A 27,768-nucleotide genomic window follows, 5' to 3' on the forward strand; every position below is an offset into this window, starting at 1 on the left:
AAAAGGAGAGAGAGCAAAAGGGAATGCCTTGCCACAGAGGCTGGGTGGGTGGGGTGGGGGGAGGACAAGTGAGGGTGGGGGATGGGGCTGGGGGGAGGGATGCTGGGACCACTGGTGGTGGAAAACGGGCACTGGTGGAGGGATAGCACTCAACCACTGTATAACTGTAAGCACGAAAGTTTGTAAGTCTGCAACTGTATCTCACGGTTATTCACTAATAAAACATTTTTTAAAAATTTGGTGGGTGCCCTCGATGGTAGAATGACAACTGCCAAAGACAGAATCAGTGAGTGTAAAGATGAGCTGCAGAAAGCAAACAGGCAACAACATGCAATGGGAAAAGACCTCAAAATAGCTGTAGGGCAAATCAAAGACAGTGGATGAACTTAAGAGGAACAACATAAGAATCATCAGAGTACCCGAAGGACAGGTAGGCAATCCCAATGAAGTAGAAACAGTTAAAGATATCATTGCTGAGAAGTTCCCAGAGCTAGAGAATGCAGGCATCCAGATACAAGGAGCCCTACGGGTACCAGCTAAAAGAGACCCCCCAAAAAAGGCTCCAAGACATATCATAATCAAAATGATGAATACCACAGAGACAATATACTGTAAGCAGCAAGGTCAAAGGAAATCACATATAAAGGAGCATCCCTTGGATTTATAACAAACTTATGAGAGGAAACCATCCGAGCCTGAAAACAATGGTGGTATATAGTGAAAAAACTCAATGAAATAAACGCATTACCAAGAATACTTTATCCAGCTAAACTCTCTCCCAAACTGGAAGTAAAGATATACTATTTCATATATAAACAACAGCTCAGGAACTTCATAGACTCAAAACCAACCTTAAAAGAAGGTCTAAAGGGGCTATTGTAAGACAAGAAAAACCACTACAACCACAAAACACATCAACAGAAAAATGGCACAAAACCAGATGAGGATAATCTCTCAATGTCAATGGTCTAAGTATATCAATTACGAGATAAAGGGTGGAAAAATGGATTAAAAAATTGAATTCAACATTCTGCTGCCTACAAGAAACACATCTGATAGAGCAAAGGACAGAAAACAATCCTTCAAGCAAACAACTCCCTCAAAAAAGCCAGAGTGGCCATACTAGTATCTGAGAACACAGAATTCAGGCTGAAAAAGAAAAGTAGGGACAGTGAAGGTCATTTCTGAATAATCAATGGATACATACAACAGGAAAAAAAAATCACACTCCTAAGAATATATGCACCCAATGAGTGACCAGCAAAATACTTAAAACAACTAACTGACTTCAAGGAGGACATTGGTAGCAAAACAATAGTAGTTGGAAACTTCAATACCACCTTATCAGCTCTTGATAGATCAACAAGATCAAAACTCAGCAAGAAAGTACTGGTTTTGACATAAGAAAAGAAAGAGAGAGGGCATATATATATATATATATATATATATATACATACATATATATATATATATAATGGCTTTAAATCCCCAAAAAACAAATACACATACTTTCCCAGTGCACATGGAACATTTTCCAAGATAGACCATGTGCTGGGCCACAAAACATACCTCAACAGAATCAGGAAGATAGAAATTGTATCAACTATCTTTTCTGATGATGATGCACTGAAGATAGAAGCTAATCATACACAGAAAGAGGAATAAAATAAAACACCTGAAATTAAACAGCTCAACAGTTTGCAATGAGTGGGTCAGAGAGGAAATCAAGGAAGAAATCAAAAGATAACTGGAAACCAAAGAGAATGAAGACATGAACTACCAGAACTTGTGGGACACAGTTGAAGCAGTGTCAAGGGGAAAATGTATAACTCTGCAAGTTTTTCTCAGGAAGGAAGAAAGGACCCACATAAATAATTTGACTTCACAGCTCAACCTCTTAGAAAATGATGAGTCAAAAGAGCCGAAAACAAGCAGAAGGAAAGAAATAATAAAAATTAGAGCAGAAATTAATGACATAGAAACCCAAAAAATGATGTGAAATATCAATGAAACCAAGACGTGGTTCTCTGAAAAAGTAAACAAGATAGATAAAATACTAGAAAGAATAACAAAGAAAACAGAGAGAAACCTAATAAACTGAATCAGAAATGAAAAGTGGGACATCACAACAGAAACTAAAGAAATTAAAAAGATCATCAGAGATTATTTTGAAAGTCAGTATGCCATGAAACAAGAGAAATGGATCAATTCCTGGATTGCTATAATCTCCCAAGGCTGAGCCAATAAGACTTGGAATATCTGACTCTACCTATCAAGGACATTGAAATAGTAATCAAAAGTCTTCCCAAAAATAAAAGCCCAGGTATAGGTGAATTCACTGACAAATTCATACAGACATTTAAAGAGGAACTATTGGAGTCCTTTTCAAGCTTTTCTAGGAAATTGAAGACACAGAAACTCTCCCATATAGTTTCTATGAGGCACATATCCCTGAATACCAAAAGCAAACAGAGACAACCACGAAAAACAAAAATTACAGGCTGATATCCCTAACTAGCATGGATGTGAAGATCCTCAACGTAATATTAGCAAATTGAATCCAACAACGCATGAAAAAGATCATAAACCATGACCAAGTGGGATACATCCCAGGGATGCAAGGATGGTTTAACATTCGCAAGTTAATCAATATAATCCGTCATATATAAAAGAAAAGATAAAAACCATATGATCATGTCAATAGATGCAGAGAAAGCACTTGACAAGACCGATCACTCATTTATGATTAAAACTAAAAGCAAAATGGGAATTTAAGGAACTTTCCTTAATATTGTCAAAGCTATATACCATAAGCCCATGGAAAGCATTTTCCTCAATGGGGAAAAACTAAAAGCCTTCCCTCTAAGATCATGGAGAAGACAAGAGTTCCTACTCTCACCAATTCTATTCAACATAGTACTGAAGTACTTGCCACAACAGTTAGGCAAGAAAAAGATATTAAGGCATCCATATAGGAAAGGAAGAAATCAAGCTCTCACTATTTGCAAATGACATACTTAAAGATTCCTAAAGCCTCTGCCAAGAGGCTCCTAGAAATAATAGACTTGTATAGTAAAGTTGCAGGCTATAAAATCAATACCTGAAAGTGCATAGCTTTCTGATATGCAAATAATTAGAGAGAAGAAACTGACATTAAAAAAAAACCCATTCCCAATCATGCCTCAAGAAATCAAGTACCTTGGAATCATCTTAATTAAGGAGATAAAGGACTTCTTGGAGGGAAAAGAGATGGGAGGCATCACCATCCCCAACCGAAAACTGTACTACAAAGTGGTAATAATTAAAACAGCATGGTATTGAACAAAGACAGATCCGCAGACCAATGGAATAGGGTTGAATATCCTTACAAACACCCTCAAATAAATGATGATCTAATCTTTGTAAGGGAGCAAGAAATATAACGTGGAGCAAGAAATCCTCCACCAAATGGTGCTGGCAAAACTTGACAGGTATATGAAAAAAATAGGCTCAGACAAGACCTCAAAATCAGACCAGAATCCATAAGGTACATGGAAGAAAATGTCGTCAAAACCCTCTGTGTCACTGAAGCCACAGGTATCTTCAAAGATGAAGTGCTACTGACCAAGCAAGTGGGAGCAGAGACAAACAAATGGGATTATCTTAAACTAAGAAGCTTCTGCACCTCAAAAGAAACAATGACCAGAATACAAAGACAGTCTACAGAATGGGAAAGGATATTCACCCAATACCTTTCTGATAAGGAATTAATATCAAGGATATACAAGGAACAGGTTGAACTCTAAAAGAAGAAAACATCCAATCCCATCAGAAAATGAGACGATCAAATGAAGATAAATTTTCTCAAAGAAGAAATTCGAATAGCCAAAAGGCACATGACAGGGCTGAAGTGATAGCTCAGCAGGTATGCCATTTGCCTTAAACGTGGCAGACCCGGGTTCAATTCCCAGCATCCTATATGGTCCACTGAGCACTGCCAAGAGTAACTCCTGAGTGCATGAGCCAACAGTAACCCCTGTGCATCACCAGGTGTGACCCAAAACAAGCAAAAAGAAACAAACAAAAGGCACATGACAAAATGCTCTTCATCACTAATCATCAGGGAGATGAAGATCAAAACAACAATGAGATATTATCTCACACCACAGAGACTGGCCCACATCCAAAGGAACAAAAGCAACTGGTGTTGGTGTAGATGTTGGGAGAAAGGAACTCACTCTCCTTCATTGTTGGTGGGAATGCCAACTGGTCCAGCCTTTTCAGAAAACAATATGAACATTTCTACAAAAACTAGAAATTGTGCTACCATTTCACCCAGCAATACCACTTCTGGGAATACATCCAGAGGGTGCAAAAAAGCACAATAAAAATGACATCTGCACCTGTACATTTATTGCAGCATTGTTCACAATAGCCAGAATCTGGAAACAACCCGAGTGCCTGAGAACTGACAACTGGTTAGGGAAACTTTGGTACATCTACACAATGGAATATGATGCAACTGTTAGGAAAGATGAAGTCATGAATTTGTTTATAAAAGGATGACCATGGAGAGTATTATGCTAAATGAAATGAGTCAGAAAGAGAGGGACAGACATAGAATAGTCATTAGTCCTCATTTGTGTAATATAATAAATCATAATATTCAACTAACAACCAAGAACAATAAAGACAAAAGCCAGGAAGATTGCTCCATAGTTGGAAGCCTGCCTTAGGAGCTGGAGGTGCAGCTGGAATAGAGAAGGGATCAATAAGTCAATGATGGTTGGAGGGATCGCTCGAATTACAAGATGTGTGCTCAAAGTAGAAAAAGGACCAAATATGATAGCTTCTCATTGTCTCTATTGCAAACCATAATACTCACAATTAGAGAGCAACTAAGAGGAAAATTATCTCATAGAGGCAGGGGTGGGATGGGACATGGCGGGGGAGGAATACTGGGGACATTATTGGTGGAAAATATACAATGATTATTGTATAACTGAAACTCAAACATGAAAGTTTTGTAAGTGTAGCTCACAATGATTTAATTAAAAAAATTTAAAAATAGCTTCAGTTCACTCTAATATTAATATAAAACACAAAAGTTTTCATAAGCATAAAATAACCATAATACATGTTAAATTAATGGTACATATTTTCACTGTATCTTCCACCAATGGACAAAGTAGACAGAATTAAAGCTTACTAGAAAGTGGAAGTTGCCCCGGTACTGTAGGTATAAACTGTTGAAGAGAAGGAGATTGAGTCTCACGGTTTCTTATTGTTTGGTTGATACAAAATCGCCATCGACCAACAGGGGATGACTGAGGAGCAGATTCATCTATAGAAAGAATTATGAGAACTTAATATATACTAAGCAGTTGTCAATATACTTACCTTTTAAAATGAAAAGTAGGTTAAGCAATTCCACTTTAAGATATTTACCCCCAGAACACAAAAATATTCAAAAGGAGGTGCATACTTTTATACTCTGAAGCACTTAGTATAATTTCTAAGATATGAAATCCATGTAGATATCTAATGATAGACAAAAGGATTATGAAGTTGTGTTTTATGTCCACAATGTAATATCATGAAGCTACATGGAATGATAAAATAACACAATTTCCTACAACATGGATGGAAGTAGAAAATATGTTAAGTGAAGCCAGAAGAAGGACAAACACAGGGAATTCTTGCTTATCAGTGGTAAACAGAATAATGGGACAAGTGAATGCAATGCAGAAAAGGGAGGATCTTAGATCACCTTTGACCCCAAAGTAAAGGGAGGAGGACAGAAAAGAGAATAAATCAATGGGGGGTTATGTAGAGAAGAATAGGAAGTAATGGAGAGACAAGGATAAAGAGCCTAAGGTGGTGTAGAAGAATGGTTTAGCTATATATTAAAATGTCAGGGGCTGGAGTGATAGCACAGCGGGTAGGGCATTTGCCTTGCATACAGCTGAGCCGGGATCGAATCCCAGCATCCCATATGGTCCCCTGAGTACCACCAGGTACTCAGGTTCCTGAGTGCAGAGCCAGGAGTAACCCCTGTGCACCGTCAGGGGTGACCCAAAAAGCAAAAAAAAAAAAAAAGTCATAATCAACAACAATGAAAGCGGGATCTTCAACAACAATGAAAGCGGGATCTTCAAACCGCAACAACCAAAATTTAAAATGTACCTATCAGAGAAGTAGCCTGGGGGGTAGCAGGAATGGGAGCGTACTGTGGACACTGGTGCAGGGATTTCAACATTGCTGGTCAGAGTGGTGTTGAAACAGAGTATGGCTTAAAATCAACTAGGAACAACTTTCTAAATCATAGTGCATTAATAAAAATATAAACAATTAGAAAACAATAAAGAACATGTTAAAATATCTATTTACCTTGATTTCCACCCAAATAGTACTCAAGAATAATTTATGAGTAACACTGAAAGACAATTTGTGAGGAAAAATGGAAAGCACATTTTTCTTAAAGCCGATCTCCATTTGTACCCTAATTATAGTGGTCTTTATATGTATTATATGTATATGGTCTTTATAAGTATTAAAGTATATAGAACTGTACATGTTAAAAAAAACCAACCAGGGGCTAGAAAGATAGTACAGTGCTAAGGATGTTTTCCTTGCATGTGGTTAACCATAGTGCAATTCCAAGCACTGTATATGGACCTCTGAGAGCCACCGGAATGATTCTTTTATTTATTTATTTATTTATTTATTTTTTGCTTTTTGGGTCACACCCAGTGTTGCACAGGAGTTACTCCTGCCTCTGCACTCAGGAATTACTCCTGGCGGTGTTCGGGGGACCATATGGGATGCTGGGAATCGAACCTGGGTCGGCCGCGTGCAAAGCAAATGCCCTATCCCCGGTGCTATCGCTCCAGCCCCCCAGAATGATTCTTGAGCACAGAGCCTGGAGTAAGCTCTGAGCAACACTGGGTATGATCTGCAACCCCCACCCCCCCAAAAAAACACTTAAAAAAATCCAAGTATGGCTGGAGCTTTAGAGCATGCAGAGTACTTGATTTGAGGGGACAAACACAGTTTCGATCCCTAGCACTCCATATAGTCCCTGGAACTCTGCCAGGAGTGTACCCTGAGGTACCCTGAGATAGGAATAAGCCCCAAACACCAATATGTGTGGCTCAAAATACAAAAGCAAAATTAAATCAACAGTCAACTATACTGGAGAAATTTAAGAAAGGGTAGAGTAAGTGTTTAAATATTTATTCCTATATTGCACGGTTATTCAAATAAGTAATTTTCTCTGTTTTTGTTTTTTGGTGTATACCCATAGGTGCTTCAGGACTACTCCTGGGCTCAAAGCACAGGAGAGCATGCAGTAATGTTGACTGAACCCAGGACTTCTGCATGTGAAGCATTTGTTCTAGCTTTTTCATCTATCTCTCTGGCCCACTAATTCTTTTAAGTTTGGGCCTATTTTATCAATCAGAAATCTAGCAGACTTCTGCTAACAAGAAAATGGAGGACAAAATTTCAGACTAATTATATCAGATTCTATGACTCTCATATCATTTGCAGCTACATTTTCATGTTGTTATAATTCATTGAGAGGTCTTTGTTTTTCTATGTCTCATCTCCCCATCCAGGTACCCCAAATATGCCCATAGTCAGAACTGAGAAAAATGGAGAGAAAAATCTATCAGAAACCAGAGTCCCCATTTCCAGTCTCAGTGATCAAAGCAGGTTGAAGCACATGGCTGGTGAAATAAAAACCAAGATAGACACTTATTAAATATGAGGCAAGTTTAGAACATGATTATTTTAGTTAAAAAAGTTTCTCCCCCAAAAGAAAGTTTCTGCCCAGGGTCAAAAACATATAACTCCATGGGCTGAGTGCAATGCTTTGTATTCAGGAGGCCCGGGGGTTATATCACTGGCACTGCATGGTCAATTGAGTACCATTGGGACTGCCTCAAAGGACTACTGGGAGAGATCCCTTAGGCACCAAAGGACTAATTTCTGAACACCACTTTAGTATGTTCCCCAAACCAAACCCCAAAACCAAACAAATAAAGAATGAATTTGCCTATCTCATACCACTGTACCACTGTCACTGTACCACTGCAATCCCGGGGCTCATTGATTTGCTCAAGCGGACACCAGTAACATCTCCACTGTGAGACTTGTTGTTACTGTTTTTGGCATATCAAATATGCCACAGGTAGCTTGCTAGGCTCTGCCATGCGGGCAAGATACTCTCAGAAGCTTGCCAGCCTCTCTGAGAGGGGCGGAAGAATCAAACCCAAGTCGGCCATGTGCAAGGCAAACACCCTACCTGCTGTGCTATGGCTCCAGCCCATCTCATATTATGAATTTTTTTGTGAAGCAATACCAGATTTTATTAGGAGGGTTGGAGGAAGGGAAATGAGGGAGAAAAAAGTGAGAGTAAGAGTAAGGTGCTCAAGGGCTGGAGTGATAGGAGCAGCTAGGGTGTTTGCTTTGCACGAGGCCGACCTGGGTTCGATTCCCAGCATCCCATATGGTCTCCTGAGCATGCCAGGGGTAATTCCTGAGTGCAGAGTCAGGAGTAACCCCTGTGCATTGCCAGATGTGACCGAAAAAGAAAAAAGAAAGAGTAAGGCGTTCAAGAGAACCTGCACTTCTCCAAAGGCAGAGAGAGCTCCAGTACACTTCTCAAGAGGGGAAATGCAGGCTACAAATGTGCTCCTGTAAGTTAACATTGGTTTATCCTTTCTGCCTTGCCACAGGGAGCTTAGGTTTATTGGGTTACTCCCATCACAAACTCCCACTCCTCTGTGTTTATTTGCAACCTCTTTCTTTGTGATCTGCTTCTCCAATTGTTAATCACCTTTATCTCCTAGTCAGACTCCATAAACTTGTAAATATTGCTTTCTCTTCTCCTTAAATCCTCCGCATAGTTAATTCAGATCAATGTCCTTTTTGGATAGACAGAGGAAGACAGTTAATGCTATGCTTTTGTAACTTGGGAGTTAATTGATTCCAAATAATATTCACTTCTGGGCATTTGTTCTCTCAACTTATGCCTCAGTTGCCCTTACTTCCTAACACCCCCAAAGCAGAGTCCCAACGAGGGACTGGATGGACCCAGGGCAAGCTGTAAGCTACCGTGGCATCAAAGTAGGCCAGGAAAAGCACCATAATCACTGTATCCCTGTATCACTGTCATCCCATTGTTCATTGATTTGCTTGAGCGGGTGCCAGTAACATCACCAATCGTCTCTGTTGCGTGCCAGTGTAGCCCGATGGCATATTGGTGGCTTTTACAGGGTCAGGGGAATGAGAACTTTTGTTGTTACTGTTTTTGGCATATTGAGTACACCACAGGTAGCTTGCCAGGCTCTGCCTTGCGGGCGGGACACTCTCGGTAGCGTCCTGGGCTCTCTGAGAGGGACGAGGCTTCTGTGGCAGCTATAATACTTAACTATAAGTTAAGAGCATTGTCATGAACAAATTCTGTCATTATCCAAAAAGTAACATCTAGATAGGATACTGCTAGGCTTAGGAAAGATTAATCTGTCCTAAGCACTGTAGTCTGAGATCTATAGCGAGATGTCCCCAGGAGAGCCACCCTACAAGGTTAATGTATTTCTTACTGTGTCCATACAAAATAATTAAAATTAAGAAGTAGAATTAAGATGTTAATTAAGTTATTGGACTAAGGAAAGGAGATACACACCCTAGGTGGTATTTTGACCTTGAGAGGAGGGCTTTCATATGTTGATTGTGCTACCCCCCAGTGTGAGTGACTAGAGAGAGAGGAGGGTTGTGAGAAGGAGCACGGAGAGACTAGCATGGGGGACAGAAGGAGACAAGAATGAGGGGGAGTGTGAGACTAGAATGAGGGGCTTAGTGAGACTAGAACAGGTATGTGGAGACAATGGAATAAACAGCAACTGATCACCAACCAGCCTGTTCCTTGTTTCCTCTTTCATCTGCCCATAGTATCGGCTGTCCCAGGTGGGGAAGTGGCCCCAGACCACAGAACACAGGTGGCAAGAGAGAGAGCCGTGGAGGGCCTTTCCTAGCCGCCCGATGATTACACAGCTACAAATGTCCTCTGACACCACATGTGCTTGGCAACGTAGGCACCAGCAGCACATGGGCTTGTGCAGCATATGCACCAAGAAATGGTTTTTTGAATTTTTTTTAGGTCAAAGCTGTCAATGCTTTGGGGTTACTCCTGGCTCTACACTAAAAAATTACTGGTTGTGGTGCTCAGAGGACCATATGGGATGCTGAGGATCAAACTCAGTTTGGCTGTATGCAAGGTAAGTGCTCTCCCCTGTTGCTCTGGAGCCAAAAAATAAATTTTTTAAGAAACTTTATCAACCAAGTTCAAACAATAAAATTTTTAAAGGCAATCAGTACTATGACTACTTTTCTGATAACATACTGTGTCAATTCAGAAATGAACTCATTAGATAAAGAAACATTTGGAGGAAATTTGGAAAAAGACTTTACATTTTTACTACTTTTTTCTTTCTCGGCTATAAAGTTCTTTCAAAGTGTTGAGAAGCCTACATTACCAGCTTATTAAATCTCTGTTTAGGCTAACTTCTTTCCAAATGAAGTTATGTAATTAAAGTTTTCAAATGTCTTAACTAAAAAGTAAATGGGAAATTTTATTAAATATAACTTACTGCTGCTTTGAGTGGATGCAGTATTTATCTGTATTTGTTCCGATGATCCTGTCTGAATTAAAAAAGAAAAGATCAATTAAAAAACTCCTGATACATATTTGAAAAGATGTATGTGCTAAGCAATTGTTCTTACTTGGTTACTATTGGATTCCACAGTAACAGGGTCAATTCCAGTAGACCTTTCTGCAGTAGAGTGGATGTGAAGGATATCCTGGGCTTGACTTATAATAGCCCGTAATTCTTCTACAAATTTTTCTTTCTCACTTTCCAGCACAAAGTTGTCTTCAACCTGCCCAAAGCAAAAAGTCTATTAAAGACAAATAATTTTCTTCAAATTGTAATAGTATATTAGTTGTGACTGTCCTAAAGAAAAAATACAAAATTTAAGTATTTAGATTCAAGAGCCACAGCATAATTAATATAAACCAGAAATAAAGTGCCACATAATAACTTAAATTATTACTTTTCTTTTGAAACCAATAACATTTGTCTAATTGGCATTCCTGGCCAGAGAGACCTTTTTCCTTTCCATCCCTCTGTTGCTATTGTAGTTACAATGATGGGGTTGGGAGACAATCATATATTAGGTTGCAGTACTTGTATTCTTGGTCAAGGTGCTAAGTGGGATTTCAACTTTAGCTGTGGTGCTTGCGCTAGTGTTTACAAGGGGTCACAAACTGTATGCTGTTCAAACATGTGCTCATTAGGGATGCCAAATTATCGTGGCTGTGGTGCATGTACATCTCATTAGTTATGGTGCTCACCAGGGATCACATCCATTAGTTTTAGTCCTTATATAATCTGCTGTAGTATCACTGTATAACTGTATCACTACCATCCTGTTGCTCATCAATTTGCTCAAGTGGGCACCACAATGTCTCCATTGTGAGACTTATTGTTACTGTTTTTGGCGTATCAAAAACACCATGGGTAGCTTGCCGGGCTCTCTGAGAGGGGCAGAGGAATCAAAGCCGGGTCGGCCTTGTGCAAGGCAAATGCCCTACCCTCTGCTGTGATATAGTTGAAAATGGCTTGCAGTACCAGAGGTCACAGAGAGCATAGCTACCAGATCGTCACATTACATGTGATGGAATTTAGGATTAATATCATAACTTGATACTTACAAGATAGGTACGTGGAAGTCATCGAGTCATCTCCTGGACCCAGAATGAATTCTTTAATATAAATGGCAATCATACATTGTCTTTTGGAGAATAAATCTGAGGCAATGTTATGTTTAAAAGAAAGATGTCCAGGCACTCCAGTCTGGGGTAACCCACATTCAAACTCTAAATAATTACTTTTTTACAGGGTTTTCCTTTTCTTCTTTTTTTTTTTTTGTAAAGCATAAGCTGTAGCTCTTATATCCCTGGCCTCTATCACATGTCTTAAATAAAACAAAATTTTGTTTTACTTATAAAACTAAGATGTCCAAACATTGTTAAATTGAAAAATAAAAACAAATCTAAAGATGATAAAGGCCCAGTGACCTTAATTTGGGTTAATCATTCGTGAGAAATATACAAAAAGAGACTGTTTTCTGCATATAATACTACGTGACATACGATACTATGCTAACAAGAGACAACTGAAAAATGGCTTTCTTTTAAAATGTTTAATTCTGCCTAACAGTAAATGAAGAGCCAAATAAAACTGATAGAAACAAAGACACTATTCACAAGATCATTGCCATATAAGAAGGAAAGAGGGATCTCCCATCCAAGTACTAACCAGGCCTCTCAGTATCTGTATTGCAAACCATAACACCCAAAAGTAGAAAGAGTGTGGGAGAAATGGTCTGCCACAGAGGCAGCAGGAGAGGTGGCATTGGTGGAGAGAGATACTGGGAATATCGGTGGTGGAAAATGTACACTGGTGGAGGGAATGGTGTTTGATCATTGTATGACTGAAACTCACACATGAAAGCTTTGTAACTGTAAATCGCGGTGATTTAATTTTTTTTAAAAAAAGAAGAGATATTAAGGCTAACAATTCAAGAAAAATTTAAAAACTAAAAGAAATTTTAACTGTTACTTGAACACCTACATAAAAGATGGTTTATTAGTGTATACTAGAATTTCCTGGGGGAACTTTACAAATAATTTTTTCTTATTTTTAGAGAAGCTATACTTAGCAGTGCTCGGAGGCCAGTAAGATCGTACCCAGCAGTGCTAATTCAAGCACGAGGTAACAGAGATCAAATCCAGGGTCCTACAAATGCAAGTCATATGCCCCACTTGAGCAGCATCCTCAACCCTACAAACTACTGATATTTAGATCTCACTACCAATGATCAAATAAATATAGGTCTACGCAATAAAAATATTTTTAACTAGTTCCTTGGGTGATTTTAACATCAGCTCTAGATAAGAATCTTACCTAGGGGCCCAGAGGACAGTTCTTTGCTTTAAAGTACCTATCTTTAAAGCATGAAACCAGGATTTTGATCCAGGGTACTGCCCACATTAGCTGAGTAGAGTCCCAGATACTCTCTGCTTAGGATTCCTGGTCTCACCACAGAATTTTGTGATCTCTGGCACACAGTCAGGTATGTAAAAACTCTGAAACTAAGTTTCATTTCCCCTCATGACCACCATGACTAAAGACATAAGAACACTGCGCCAGGAGTATGGTCTCCAGCAAGCACATGCATGTTTATCAGAACTAATGTTTGCAACACCCAGAAGGTCACTAAATTCAGAATGTGTGCAAGCACCACAAATGACTGAGACCCTAGTGAATATATGTGCAAATGCCACTACTAAAGTGAGCAAAATCTGGCAAGAAGCATGGCTGAGTGAGTGAGCACCATAACCAAGACTGTGCAACACCAAGTCATTACAAAAACAGAAACAAATGGAAAGAATTTAAATAAGTAATCAGGAAAAACAAAACAAAACCACTGAGCTACATTATCTCTCAATGAAGATCCCAATAATTTTATTTTTAGGTACTAGGAATAGAACCTGGGGAATCACACATGCAAGGCAAGTATTCTTACTAATGGGGCACATTCTTGGTTGAAAGCTGTCATGCTTTATTTATTTTTATTGACTAACTATCTGTAATTTATAATACTGTTATAATTTCAATACAACACCCATTACCAGTGTACCAGTGTACCACATTCCTCCCCCAAGGCCTCTAATGTCCCTCCTTTCAACCCCTCCCACACATGCCAATTGAGAAGATCAGTTCTTTCCTTGTGTTGCTTTGGCACTTTGTTTTTGCCCTGCTGTGTATATTAAAGTCCCACATATGAGTGAGAAGGATCACTCTATATCTATTCTTTCCTTCTCATTGCCTTCACTAAGTACATATTCTAGTTGCATCCATGTCACAGTAAATTGCATGATTTGTTATTTTTTGGAGTGGCAAATATTTCATTATATACACACACATATATATACATAATTATGTTTATATATGTATGTACATATGTAAACTGCAACTAATAGATCCATTCATCCAAGGTTCGGCATTGGGTTGTTTTCATATCTTAGTTATTACATTAAGAGTGATGATGAACATATGTGCATATATTCTTTCAAATTAATGTTTTTGTGTTTTGGAGATAGATGCCAAGAGTGGAATTATTGGTTATATAGGAATTCTATTCCTTTTTTATTGGAGTGATCACGATATTGCTTTTCATAGAGGTTGGATCAGATGACATTCCTACCAAGAGTGGAGGAGGGTTCCTTTCTTATCATAACGCCGCCAACACTAGCTGTTTCCAGACTTTTTGATATGTGCCATTTTCACTAGGGATGAGATTATATCTGGTTGTTTTGATCTGAATTTCCTTAATCATGAGTGATCATCATCATCCCGTTGATCGTCGAATTTCTCGAGCAGTCTTAGTAACGTCTCCATTTGTCCTAGCCCTGAGATTTCAGAAGCCTCTCTCTGCTTGTCCTTCCCAACGATGCCACATTGCAGGCTGTTTCAGGGTCAGGGAAACGAGACCCAGCATCGTTACTGGTTTTGGCATATTAATACACCATGGGGACCTTGCGAGGCTCTCCCATGTGGGCAGGAAACTCCCAGTGGTTTGCCAGGTTCTACCAAAGGGAGAAGTAGACTATAGGATATCGCTTCCAGGAGCTTGCTTTTAAGTCTCTGAATGCTGGCCGTTGATCGGATTCCAAGGTGCTGGGATGTGACGACCTAGCTACTGGGTGTGTCCCTAGAGTGTGACCACCCAGCTACTGGGAAATGGGAAATCTGGGCAGAGGAGGCCCAGCCCCGATCCGAGCAGGCTTGGAGGTCTCAGCCCCAGGTCCCACCACACACCTGGGTTCCTCTACCGGTACCTTCATGCATGAGGCTCGTCTGAATGTATGGAGAGGGGCCTTGAGCATGACTATGGCTAGGCTCCGGAGGTTTTAGGCCGCTGGTAGTGCTGCTCAGAGCGGGGAGGGAAGCTGGAGCCCATCCCTCTGAGGGGCCCTGGGGAAGACAGCCAGGCATGCTGTCACGAGTGATACTGAGCATATTTTCATATGCCTATTTTTATAGCTTCTTTGGGAGAGTTCACCTCCCCCCCCCATTTGTGAATGGAGTCATTGGATTGTTCTATAATTGAGTTCTATGAGTGCTTTATATATCTTGGAAATCAGCCCTTTATGTGATATGCTATGTGTAAATATTTTCTCCCATTCATTAGGAAGTCTTTTAATTACAGTTTGATTTCCTTTTGCTGTGCAGAAACTTTTTAATTTGATGCAGCCACAATTACTTATTTCTTATTTTGTTGTCTGTTCCAGAAAAGTCATCTTATTGAAGAAAGCAAAGGTTTTACTGTACTTACCATATAGTCTACAATATCTTCTGGTGCATCACCATCAACATCGAACTTGAAGGTGACCATCTTGTTGTTGTGTGTCTCCAGTTGACACTCAACCATGTTGTCTCCAGAGGTTGACACCTGGGTACAAACATTTTACCAATATGTCAGTCTTCTTTTTGCAAATTGTGCAGGAAACATCTAAATGAACTCATACATAATAAATGAAAAATTTTTTAAATATAAAGCTTATTTGTCAAAATGTTAGTTCTGGGGAAAAGAAAATGGAACAGATTCTTTTACAAAAAGGCAAAATCAGTTACAACAGTCACTGCAGAAAGATATAAATCATTCAATTCCTAAAGGGGAAAAACAGTTACAACAGCCACCACAGAAATATCTAAATCATTCATTTCCAAATTTATCTTAAAACCACAAACTGATTCTTTAGATGCAAAAGAAAATCCAATAGTAGTGGAAATGTAAACAGGTCCAAACTTTATGGACAGCAATCTAGAAAGGTGTATTTAGAAACTTCATACTCGATTACCCACTAATTTTATTTTTAGAACTCTGTAAGAAAATAAGCAAAGAAAAAAAATATATAAGAAAATATATACAGAGAATTTTGTTCAGTATGCATCCTTCAGTGACAGATACAAAGAGAACGAAAAAAGAAAGATGGGCAGAAAGAAACAATCTAAAAGAAAAGGAAAAGTAATAATTATAGTTTTACAAGCTCTACAAATACATTTAAAATAACATAACTCACAAATTAATAGCGTAGGAAATATATATAATATATTAAAAGTCAGAATGTAAAAATTACAAAGACAGATCTAATCATTAATCTAAAATATATGCTATGTTGATTAAAGATATGGACTTTAAAGTCTGATATAGATTCATATCTACCAGTTTAAAAACTTTAGAGAAACTTTCACCTTCTTTATTGGCACCCATAAAGATGAGTCCATTACCCCCCCCCCCACCATATAGGATTATTGAAGATTTTAAATGATGAAATGAATGTATAACATTTGTGTTATCTGACATAAAAGAATGCAGTAATTTTTTGGCAATGTTACTTAAATTATTACTATCTTAGTAACATAATATTTTATACATATATGTAAAAAACCTGAAATATTACTGGGAGCTGCCATGAGTAATATAATAACTTTTCATTTTCTTTTTCTCAGTTATTCTTCAGTCCCTCATATTCAAGGTATTATGCACTGCCAGTGATCAAATCTGGGGCTCCAGCATGCAAAAAAATGAAGAAAGCAAAGGTTTTACTGTACTTAGCATATAGTACAGCAAATTACCATATAGTACAGTAAATTCCAGTGATTCCCCTAATCAATATACGTAACATTCTTTTTTAGTGGACAAGGGGGAGAGGATGTTGGGATGCCATACCCAACTGTGTTCAAGGCTCACTCCAGAATCAAAGATCAGGGATCACTCTTGGCAGTGCTCAAGGGACCACATGTGGTGTCAGGGGAAAAAAACCAGCCACATGCAAGGCAAATACCTAAGACCATACTACTTGTCTGGCTCGACATAACATTCGTATTAAAGAATTCATTAAAAAAACTTTTTGAACAAAAAGTCAACAGAGAGGGATATTCACAAAATTCTTTATCATCTCTCTCAAACATTCCAGACCTCCACAGACAGTCTTAACCCAAACATACTGACACACTGACCTGAAGGACAGTAAGTTGAAATTTGGTCCCCTTCTCTGGTCGAAGACAAGAAGCTCTTCTTTGTTTGATCCGATCATGTTTGCCATTTCCACTCGGGCAATCAGGTGTGTTGGTGTTTTCTTTCATAACTACCCCCTCGTCATCCAAACTAGTAATTATAAAATATTCAATTTCTCAGATTATATTATATTCTGGTTTTCAAAGCCCAATATTTAATCCAGATCAGAGTTAATCTCTAAAATTCCTTTATGGCTATAAATAATTCATCCTAAAGGTAAAATTCTTTTATGATTTGTTTTGGAGCCACACCCAGTTCATGTTCAGGAGCTACTCTTGGCTCTGTATTCAGGAATTACTCCTGAAAGGTCTCATAGAACTACATGGGATGCTGAGGATACAACCTGGGTTAGTTTTGTGCAAGGCAAGCATCCTACCCACTGTACTAGCTCTCCAGCCCTCATCCTCATGATATAGTTCTAAGAAAAATTTTCAATTATAAAAATAATAAGTTTTAAGAAAGAAAATAGCAAAATATCTAAAAAAATGATGACACTGTGAGAATATAAAATAAAAGCCATTAACTGTACAAGTAAAACAGGTATATTACACGGTCTATGATTACATCTCAGTTATTTAAAATGGAAGTCACTGTGGTGTGAGATGATATCTCATTGTTGTTTTGATCTGCATCTCCCTGATGATTAGTGATGTAGAGCATTTTCTCATGTGCCTTTTGACCATTAGGATTTCTTCTTTGAGAAAGTTTCTGTATATGGCCGAGATGTGACCCCGGGGGCCGCACGCACCTGCGGCTCCCCAGCAGCTGCACAAGCGTGAATCCAGACCCAGCTGAACCAAATTCAACATGGGCAGCTCCTTGCAAAATGTCTCCAACCAGAGAACTAAGACGCGACCCCATGCCTGCCCAGGAGGGGAAAGGTATTTCTCTCTCTCACCTGTCCCTTCCCGGGCATGAAGGGTATGGGGACCGCCATATTATGACGACCACAGATGGGGTTTACAAGCTTGCAATAATCTAATATCCGGAAGAAATCTCCCTGGACTTAGTTGTGAAGGTACAGAAATACAAAACCGCGCAGCCGCTACTGCGGCCGCGCAACCTCATTTCTCTTCACAACAGGTCTGACTCTAGTGGGGTGCTCCTAATAATAATGGTGAGGTTTGTGTTGAAATATTGAATGTAACCAAAGTAAATAGAAAGTAAAGTGAAATTTATCAGTTACAAGGCGGGGGGGGGGCGGGGGGGCCAAATGGGAGGTGTACTTTTTTTTTTTGTCTTCGGTGGTGGGATATGGGCACTGGTGAAGGGATGGTTGTTTCAGCATTGTATGACTAAGACTTAAGCCTGAAAGCATTGTAATTTTCCACATGGTGATTCAATAAAATAAAATTTTAAAAAAAGAAAGTTTCTGTTCATTTCACACCACAGAGGCTGCCCCAGATGCAAAAGAACAAAAGCAACCAGTGCTGGTGTGGATGTGGTGAGAAAGGGACCCTCCTTCACTGCTGGGGAATGCTAACTAGTCCAGCCCTTTTGGAAAACAATATGGATGTTTCTCAAAAAAGTAGAAACTGAGCTGCCATTTGACCCATCAATACCACTTTTGGAAATATACCCCGGGGATGCAAAAAAGTATAGTATAAATGACATCTGCACTCGTATGTTCATTGCAGCACTATTTACAATAGCCAGAATCTGGAAAAAACTGAGTGCCCGAGAACAGATGACTGGTTAAAGAAACTTTGGTACATCCATAAAATGAAATACTATAAAGCTGTATAGTACACCCAAGAATAGCAGAAATAAGGAATACGAGGATTGCTCCATGGCTTTGAAGCCAGCCTCACAAGCTGGGGGTAAAGGCAGCTCAGAGAGAGAAGGGACCACCAAGCAAAAGACACTTGGAGGACCCGCTCGGGATGGGAGATGAGTACCAAAAGTTCACTATAAACCGAACAGGATGGCCACTGAATATCTGCATTGCAGAGCACAACAGCCTAAAGGAGAGAGAGAGAGTAAAAGGGAATCTACCTGCCACAAAAGGCAGGGATCGGGGGGAGTGGGGTGGTGGTGGTGGGAGGGATACTGGGAACATTGGTGGTGGAGAATAGGCACTGGTGGAGGGATGGGTACTCGATCATTGTATGACTGAAACATAAGCATGAAAGTTTGTAAGTCTGTAACTGTATCTCATGGTGATTCACTAAAAAAATAAAATAAAAAATAAAATAAAATGGAAGTCACATTGTATTTATTTGGCAAACATCACAAAGTAGTAGGAGTGAACCAAAAACCCTGCCAGAGATGGACCTTAGTGAAAAAAATTTCTTTGTGGTGCTATGGTCTAATATCAAATCTATGGTCTAATACATTCAAGGCAAGTACCCTACTTCTGAATTACCTCACTAGTCCCATGTGATATATTTTATCAGTGGGTATGCTTGGTCAATTTTATCTTGCTTTTTTTATATTATATAGTTAAATAAATTTTCTAGTAAACAGTTCCCACTCAAGATATCAGAAAGATCGTTCAATGGGCTGAGTACATGCTTCCCATGCAGGAGGCCTCGGTTTGATCTCCAGCACCACATGGTGCTGCAAGTATGCCAGGAGTCATCCTTAAACACAGAGAAAAGAGTACCACCTGAAACTCAAATAAATGAAAATTAAAAATAAAAACCAGTTCTCACTCAAGATGTACCTGTTAATTAACAAACTCAATAGGGGTTAGACAGTAGGCATGGGAGGCCGAAATGTAAAAGTAGAACAAAAAATTAAAATAATGTGAAAATGGATCAATTTGGTTAATTCTAATCAGATATAGTTTATAGGGTCAAATCAATATGATTATGAAAGGACAGACTTCCAGTTTGTGACAAAAGCAAATTTCAGCTTTTCATCTAGTGAATGTGAAGGTAGATCAACAATTAAAAATAAAACTGGGAATAGGCAGGGCTACGACTGTAAAATGGGCAATAGGGGCACTACAACATTCTCTTATGATTATGACAAAATCTATACACACAAACGACGGGAATAAATGCAGTATTCTGTGTGAGACACAGGGAAAAGAACCTAGGCGAGCCCATACACTCTCCCCCTAAAAGGAACCCAATTTATAGAGCTAAATGCTGCAGCACAGAATCCAAGGCAGCACAGAGGAAGACTGGAGGAACAACCAAATTTAAGCAGAGATCTATAAGATGCTAAGGCATGAGGAACTTTGCTTTGAAAGGCAGGGTTGGTTAAGTCAAACTTAATAACCCAATAAACTCTACTTTTTTATGGTTTGTGGGCCAAATCATGTTATTGGTGTACAACATCCCATAATCTCAGGCCTAGATAGGTTTGGATGTAAACATCATTTTTCTGTTACTATTACTTTAACTGACTATACTTCTGGCTGTGTAACTGACTTTGATAGTGTTACATTAATTTGCATATTCTGCCTATGTGGCTGAATATCATTGGTTAAAACATCAACCTAGTTAATAAAAGAGGGCTGAATGAACAGGCTGCTCTCCGGCAGGCAACAGCACAGAAAACTCCGGAGACAGTTATGTGATCCTGCCAGAAAGCATATTATTTTTTCGTGTGCATATCTTAAATGCTTCAGACTGTTTAACCAAACCTTACTGCAACATACGTTGCAACACCAGGTGATACTTAGGTGTTACTCCTGGTTCTGGAGTGGAAAATCTCCAGAACCCAATCACTGCCAAGCTCACAGCCAATATCCACATGCTAATAATGAGCCTCACACATAAGAATGATTCTGCGAAAAACAAAACAAAAAAAACAGGCATGCAGGATTTGTGACTGAAATCTTTAGGCTCTCATGGAGTCAGGAATGGACGACCTTACCCCATCTACCTGTTCTACCCTTCAAGGATCCTAGCAATCACGCCCATGAACTGCCTCTGGTACCATATAAGCTCATTAACAACCATGACCCAGAGACGCACAAATAACTCTTGGAAAAGAGCCACAGGCTGCAGACATGCCCCCCAGCCCCCAAAGTCACCATCCAGTTAAAAATTTAACTCCAGCTCTATCACTCTATTTAAAATTTTAGAATTCCTGTAGTGATATCTTATACTGTGTATACCACTGACGTACCCGGAGTAGAACACCACATTGGACGAAGCATAAAGTAGAAGGTAACCAATCTCAATCAAAAAAATATATGAGCACAAAAGACTCAACCTGTAACAACATGTTAGTAAACTCTTATACAAAAGCTTAATGTCTCCAGGGTGAAATACAACAATCTTCACACATTTTCTTATAAGGAAACTTCTTTTGGATCATTCTTAGCAGATTATTCATAACAAGCAATACAAAATAAAGTATTTAGGATCTGGCTTTGGGGCAGTCGTGGAGAAGGGTGACGGGCACTACAGCAGATAAAACCCTATCTTGTGAGGCAGTCCTGAAGTAAAGGCTCACAAGAGGGAGTAACTGGGCAAAGTTAGCAAAAACAGGGTATCTGCACCAGTTGTCTGGCCTTGAGCCTCACTCAACCCCCTAGTATAGTATGCCTAGAATTCAGAAACCATCATGTACATCTTTAGCAAGTCATTCTAACCACAACATGTAGCCCTGAAGGGGATTGGACCCAGGCAAAGCAGAGAGGAAAAGGTAATAGGCCAATAGTGCTAAGGTCTATGTGATTGGACCTTCCTGTAAGACGAGACCCTCTATAAAAACGTGCGTATTTGGCAACAAAGTGAGCTGTGATTAACTGATCCTGGAGGGGTTTCTCCATGCACTAGTCCTCCTTCACCCCACAGCAAGGATCATGCCTGGACCTGGTATGCACCAAGTCCAGGCATGTTGGGGAATAACTGTTCCCCAGGAGCAGACTTGGGTAGTGGTGGAAAATTCGAAATAATGGTGGTGGGATTGTGTTGGAAGACTGAATGTAATAAATTATTATGAACAACTCTATAAAAATTAAAAAATTAAAAAAGAATTACTCCTTGTTGTGCTCAAGGGACTATAAAGGATATTAAGGATTGAATCCATGTCAGCTGTGGGCAAGGCAAATACCCTATCTGCTGTACTATCGCATTCGTTCCTCCATAAATTCTACTCACAACAAGAGAACGGTGGAAGAGTAATTAAAAAACTAAGATATTCAAAGATCTGAATCTCCAGCAGATTTCACCTAAGTTGCTTCTTACAACCTTACTGGGACACGCCATCCTTAATTCTCTTAGAGACATCCTGAGGGCAAATTACTCAAGATTTTACCAATCTTGAAATGGCAACTACATATCCAAAACTAAGGGTGAAAAACTGGGCTTTGAGAGACATCTGCTTAAGCCCAGGCACATAGACTCAGGTCAACAGAGTTCGGATCTGACTGCAACCAGAAAGTTCAAAGAAACAACTACTGTAAGAAAGCAGTCCGGGGGCTGGAGCAATAGCACAATGGGTAGGGCATTTGCCTTACACGTGGCTGACCCGGGTTCAATTCCCAGCATCCCATATTGTTCGCCGAGCACTACCAGTAGTAATTCCTGAGTGCATGAGCCAAGAGTGAAAAAAAGAAAAAAAGAAAAAAAAGCAGTCTGGAAATGCCCAAATCACAGGCACTTAAGGTGACTCTATTGTGGCCCTAATCAACCTTGGAAGACATGCATGATGACTGAGACCACAGTATCATCGTAAGTCTGTCTCCCGTGCAGTTACCTAGCAATGCAGAGGCCTGTATGATCACAATAAAACAATTTGAGACTACAAAAACCTGTGGTGCATTTACTATTCTCAACATTTGGTTGTAGCAATATGGGTCAAACTTGGTGCCAAAGGATTGCAAATAAAGAAGCAATTTAACATCATACCACACTTTACATGTCTGTTTGCACCTGAAATTCCAGGTCAGTGCCAGTCACTGGCAAACACAAATATCCGAATAACTTCGCATGACAGTTGCTATTCACAACCATAAACCAAAATCATTGTCCACACCTGCTAAACTTTGACACCACTGTTTGGTGCCAGAAATTGTGAACACAGGGTCTCTGAGCACAGCTCTGCTAGACATTGGTGTCAGTGCTTCTGTAGAACACTTGTTACAGCAAAATTCCAGCAGTCATTCAGATATATACAATCTTGGATCCCTAATCTCAGATTACTGAGCGTTAAATACTAATAGAGGTGCTCACCATCAAAACGTCAAAAGCAGAGGACTGAATGAGTGAGACAAAGAATGAGAGAGAAGAAACCATGAAAAAAGAACTGTCACTGTCACCCCACTACGCATCAATTTGTTCGAGCAGGCACTAGTAACGTCTCCATTGTGAGACTTGTTACTGTTTTTGGCATAAAGAATACACCACAGGTAGCTTACCAGGCTATGCCGTGTGTGTGAGATACTCTCAGTAGCTTGCCAGGCTCTCTGAGAGGAGCAGAGGAATCGAACCCAGATCATCCACATGCAAGGCAAACGCCCTACTGCTGTGCTATCACTCTAGCCCCAAAAAAGAACAGAAAAAGAAAATAATCTAAAAATGAGCAAATAAATATTTGGGATCACATAAAAAGAAAAAACATTCACAACATAGGAGTTCCAGAAAAAGATGAAAATGAGGGAAATTATTGGTTTAAGAAAAACCAATATGGGGCTGGAGCGATAGTACAGCAGGTAGGGCGTTAACTTGCACGCAGCCTACCTGGGTTCAATTCCCAGCATACCATCTGGTCTCCCAAGCACCACCAGGAATAATTCCAGAATGCAAAGCCAGGTGTAACCCCTGTGCATTACCGGGTGTGACCCAAAAAGCCAGAAATAAAAGGGAAAATTAACTGAAAAATTTCAGAACCCAAGAAGGAAGTTTCAAACAAATACAAATATGGAAGCACCAACAGGAAACACCAAGAGACATTATAATTAAACTCGCAAAAACTAAAGATATAGATAGAAACCTGTCAGAGGAAAAGAAAAGCAGTCTTATGGGGAAACAGGTAAAAATCAAGGTCATATATAAACCCCTGTAATTAACACAGCAGATTTATCAAGTGGAGCTACATGCCAAAAGGGAATGGCATAATGTCAGCATGTTGAATAAAATGATCCCCAGCCATAAATATGCTATTCACGGGCGGAAGAGACAGCAGAGGAGGTAAGGTGCTTTCCTTGAATGTGGCTGACCCAGGTTTAAAATCTTGGAGCTCATCTGGTCCCATGTGCCCGACATGAGTAATCTCTGGGAACAGGAGTAAGACCTGAGCACAGCTAGATGTGACCCCAAAACAAAAGCAAAATAGGATATATTAAGTGGGTAATTACTAAAACTGAAAGGAATTATAAAAAGCTATTCTAGATAAACAACAACAATTAAGGAAATTTATGGATATTCAACTATCAGTGCAAAGCAAACTTAATAATCTATAAAAGACAAATAATTCCCAATTAGATTTAGTTAAGGTACAAAAAATCAAATGTGGGAAATAATGATAAGAACTGGGTCTTTTGCAATGAACTTGAGAGTTACTTGATGGGGAAGGCGGGGATTGGCCACAGCTAGTTATGTTTAGGAGCTACTGTCAGCATGGTACTTGAGGGTCACTTAAACTGGAGCTCAGACAACTTGTGTTGCCGGGGATCAAACCAGACCTTCTGCGTGCAACTATGTACTCCAGTATATTAAGCTATCTCCCCAGCCCAAGAGACTTACTTCCTTTGAATTAAACATCTTATCAAAACGTACTAGCCTTAGAACACTTAATGTCAGCTATATGGTACTCTAAAGACAATAATACTTAGAAGAAATAAATAATAATAGTAAATAAATCTGATCACTATGCTCTAGACAGATATCAAAGAATATGGGGAGAAAATAAAACTAGATTTAAAAAATCCAAAGACTACCTTTATAAAACTGAGAAATACACAGAGAAAAATGGTAATATATTACTTTATTTCAATATTATCATAAAATTTCTGTGCCCTAAACACAACAAACAAAAGGCACAGAGTATCCAAATGGACTGGAAAACAAAATCCAGCTTTCTGTATTTGGGGTGTGATGTGATTCCAAAGCAGTGCTCTGAGAGCCTGGGGCCAGTCCCAGTGATACTTGGCCAATAAAGCTAGAGGATTCAATGCTAGAGCCCAGCAATATAGGGCCTACCACTAAGGCCCAGTGGCGCTTGGAACCTCCATGCCTATATCTGACAGATTCTGGGGAGATGAGGGGGAATGAACTTGAATCTTTGTGCATTTCATATATGCATCTGTGAATCTTCTTTAATTTTTTTTTAAAATTTTATTGAATCACCATGAGATAGTTAAAAGCTTTCATGTTTGGGTTACAATCTCACAATGATCAAACACCCATTCCTCCACCAATGCACATTCCCCACCACCAATATCCCGGGTATACCACCCTTTTCCCACCCTCCCCCTGCCTCTGTGGCAGACAATATTCCCCATACTCTCTACTTTTGGGCATTACAGCTTGCAACACAAACACTGAGAGGTCATCATGTTGGTCCATTATGTACTTTTAGCATGCATCTCTCATCTCAACTGGTTCCTCCAGCTATCATTTTCTTAGTGATCCCTTCTCTATTCCATCTGCCTTCTCCCCTCCGCTCATGAAGCAGTCTTCCAGCTATGGGACAATCACCCTGGCCCTTGTATCTAATGTCCTTGTGTGTCAGCCTCATGTGATGTTATTTTATACTCCACAAATGAGTGCAGTCCCTCTATGTCTGTCCCTCTCTTTCTGACTCATTTCACTTAGCAAGAGACTCTCCATGTTTATCCATTTATAAGGAAATTTCATGACTTCATCTCTCCTAACAGCTGCATAGTATTCCATTGTGTAGATGTACCACAGTTTCTTTAACCAGTCATCTGTTTTAGGGCACTCAGGTTGTTTCCATATCTTGGCTATTTTGAACAGTGCTGCAATGAATATATAGGTACAGATGTCATTTTTTACTGTGCTTTTTTGCATCTCAGGATATATTCCCTGAAGTGGTATTGCCAGGGTCATACGGAAGCTCAATTTCTAGTTTTTGAAGGACTGTCCATATTGTTTTCCAGAAAGGCTGGACCAGTTAGCATTCCCACCAACAGTGAAGGAGCTTGCTGCTGCTTATAGGTGACTCACTTTAATGTTACTAAGAAATACAGGCTCAAAGTAAAAAACTGGAAAACAATCCTAAAGGCAATCATAAAAGAGCAAAATTTTATCAGACAAAAGTAATTTTTAACTAAAATTATAACAAGAGACAAGGATGATTAAAGAACCAATACATCAACTTTAAAGAATTGAGGGCAGGGATATAGAGCAATAGTACAGTGAGTAGGACTCTTTCCTTGCATGCAGTGACTGGGATTGGATCCTTGGCACCCCATATTGCCCCCTGAGGCAAGAGTGATTCCTGAGCAAAGAGCCCTGAGCACCACTGGTTGGATCCCCCAAAAAGTGAAATTTTATTTTGCTTTGGTCCCACACCTTGTGGTGCTCAGGAGTCAGTCCTGGCTCTGTGATCAGGGTTTACTCCTAATGATTGTCAAGGGACCATATGCAGTACAGGGGATAAAACAAGGGCTGGCCAGACACAAATGCCTTAATTCCTGTATTATCCCTTTGCTCCCTCACTAGGACTTTTATCATTCACAAATAAGTTAATATTTATGCACCAAATGAAGGGGAATTATATGAGATAAGGCAAATAACATGATTAAAAAGATATTGACAGTAACACAGTAGTAGTAGAAAACTTCATTTTTCCTTTTTTATTATGTTTGTTTGGGGCCACACCCAGAGGGGCTCAGGGCTTACCTGTGGAGGGATTCAAAGGACCATATGGGATGCCACGATAGAATCCAGGTCAGTCACATACAAGGCAAGTATTAAGTATGCTGTACTATCTCTCATGCCCCAGTGGAAGGAAACTTTATTACCCCAGTCTCACCACTAGATCAACAAAACAGAAAAAAATGAGGAAGCAACAACCTTAAATGCGAAGTTGGAAAAGATCAACCTAATAGACACAAAAAGGACTTCAAAATCACCAAACCACACATTCTTGGGTTTTGGAATTAGAATATTCTTCATCCAGTACATAAAAGAAATATCAAAAAAGTCATGAAGACTAAAATCATCATAAAAAAATCTGGAAAAGCTCAAACGCCTGTAGAGTTAAAAATATTACTACTGAAAACCCACTGTTTCAATGAAGAAATCAAATAAAAAGAATTCCTGGCAGAAAAAAAAGAATGAAAACACAAACTATCAGAGAATATGGGCACAGCAAAAAAAAACAGTGCTAAGAGGGAAGTTCATAGAAATACTAGAAAAAGAAAAGTCTCAAATAAACTAGCTTCACATCTAAGGAACCAATGAAACACAAAGGATAAAATCTTTTTTTTTCAGCAAAAAGAAAATAATAAAAATTACTGTAAAAATAACAAGAAATATATACGACAATATAATAAAAACCCTAATGAAATCAAGAGTTAGGTCTTTCAAAGAATAAAACTGCAAAGGAAAAGAGGAGAGAAAACCCTAATAAATTGGATCAGAAACAGAAGGGGGGAAGCAATAACTGATATCGTGGAAATGAAAAGCATAATAAGTGACTCCT

At 39.3% G+C, this 27,768-nt stretch overlaps 1 protein-coding gene across 1 annotated transcript in view; it reads right to left on the minus strand.

Moving 5' to 3' along the window:
* The window catches only part of FAM120C (family with sequence similarity 120C), a 432,369-nt gene that overhangs the window by 258,172 nt on the left and 146,429 nt on the right, over positions 1-27,768 (minus strand). Inside the window, exons 12-16 of the mRNA XM_055123233.1 lie at positions 17,136-17,283; positions 15,448-15,564; positions 10,768-10,923; positions 10,635-10,686; positions 5,189-5,323 (exon numbers count right to left, since the gene is read on the minus strand). Of these exons, the coding sequence (XP_054979208.1) occupies positions 5,189-5,323; positions 10,635-10,686; positions 10,768-10,923; positions 15,448-15,564; positions 17,136-17,283 (608 nt within the window). The remainder of the gene's footprint in view (positions 1-5,188; positions 5,324-10,634; positions 10,687-10,767; positions 10,924-15,447; positions 15,565-17,135; positions 17,284-27,768) is intronic.

The sequence above is a fragment of the Sorex araneus genome, chromosome X (genome assembly GCF_027595985.1).
Source record: "Sorex araneus isolate mSorAra2 chromosome X, mSorAra2.pri, whole genome shotgun sequence".
Lineage (NCBI taxonomy): Eukaryota > Metazoa > Chordata > Mammalia > Eulipotyphla > Soricidae > Sorex > Sorex araneus.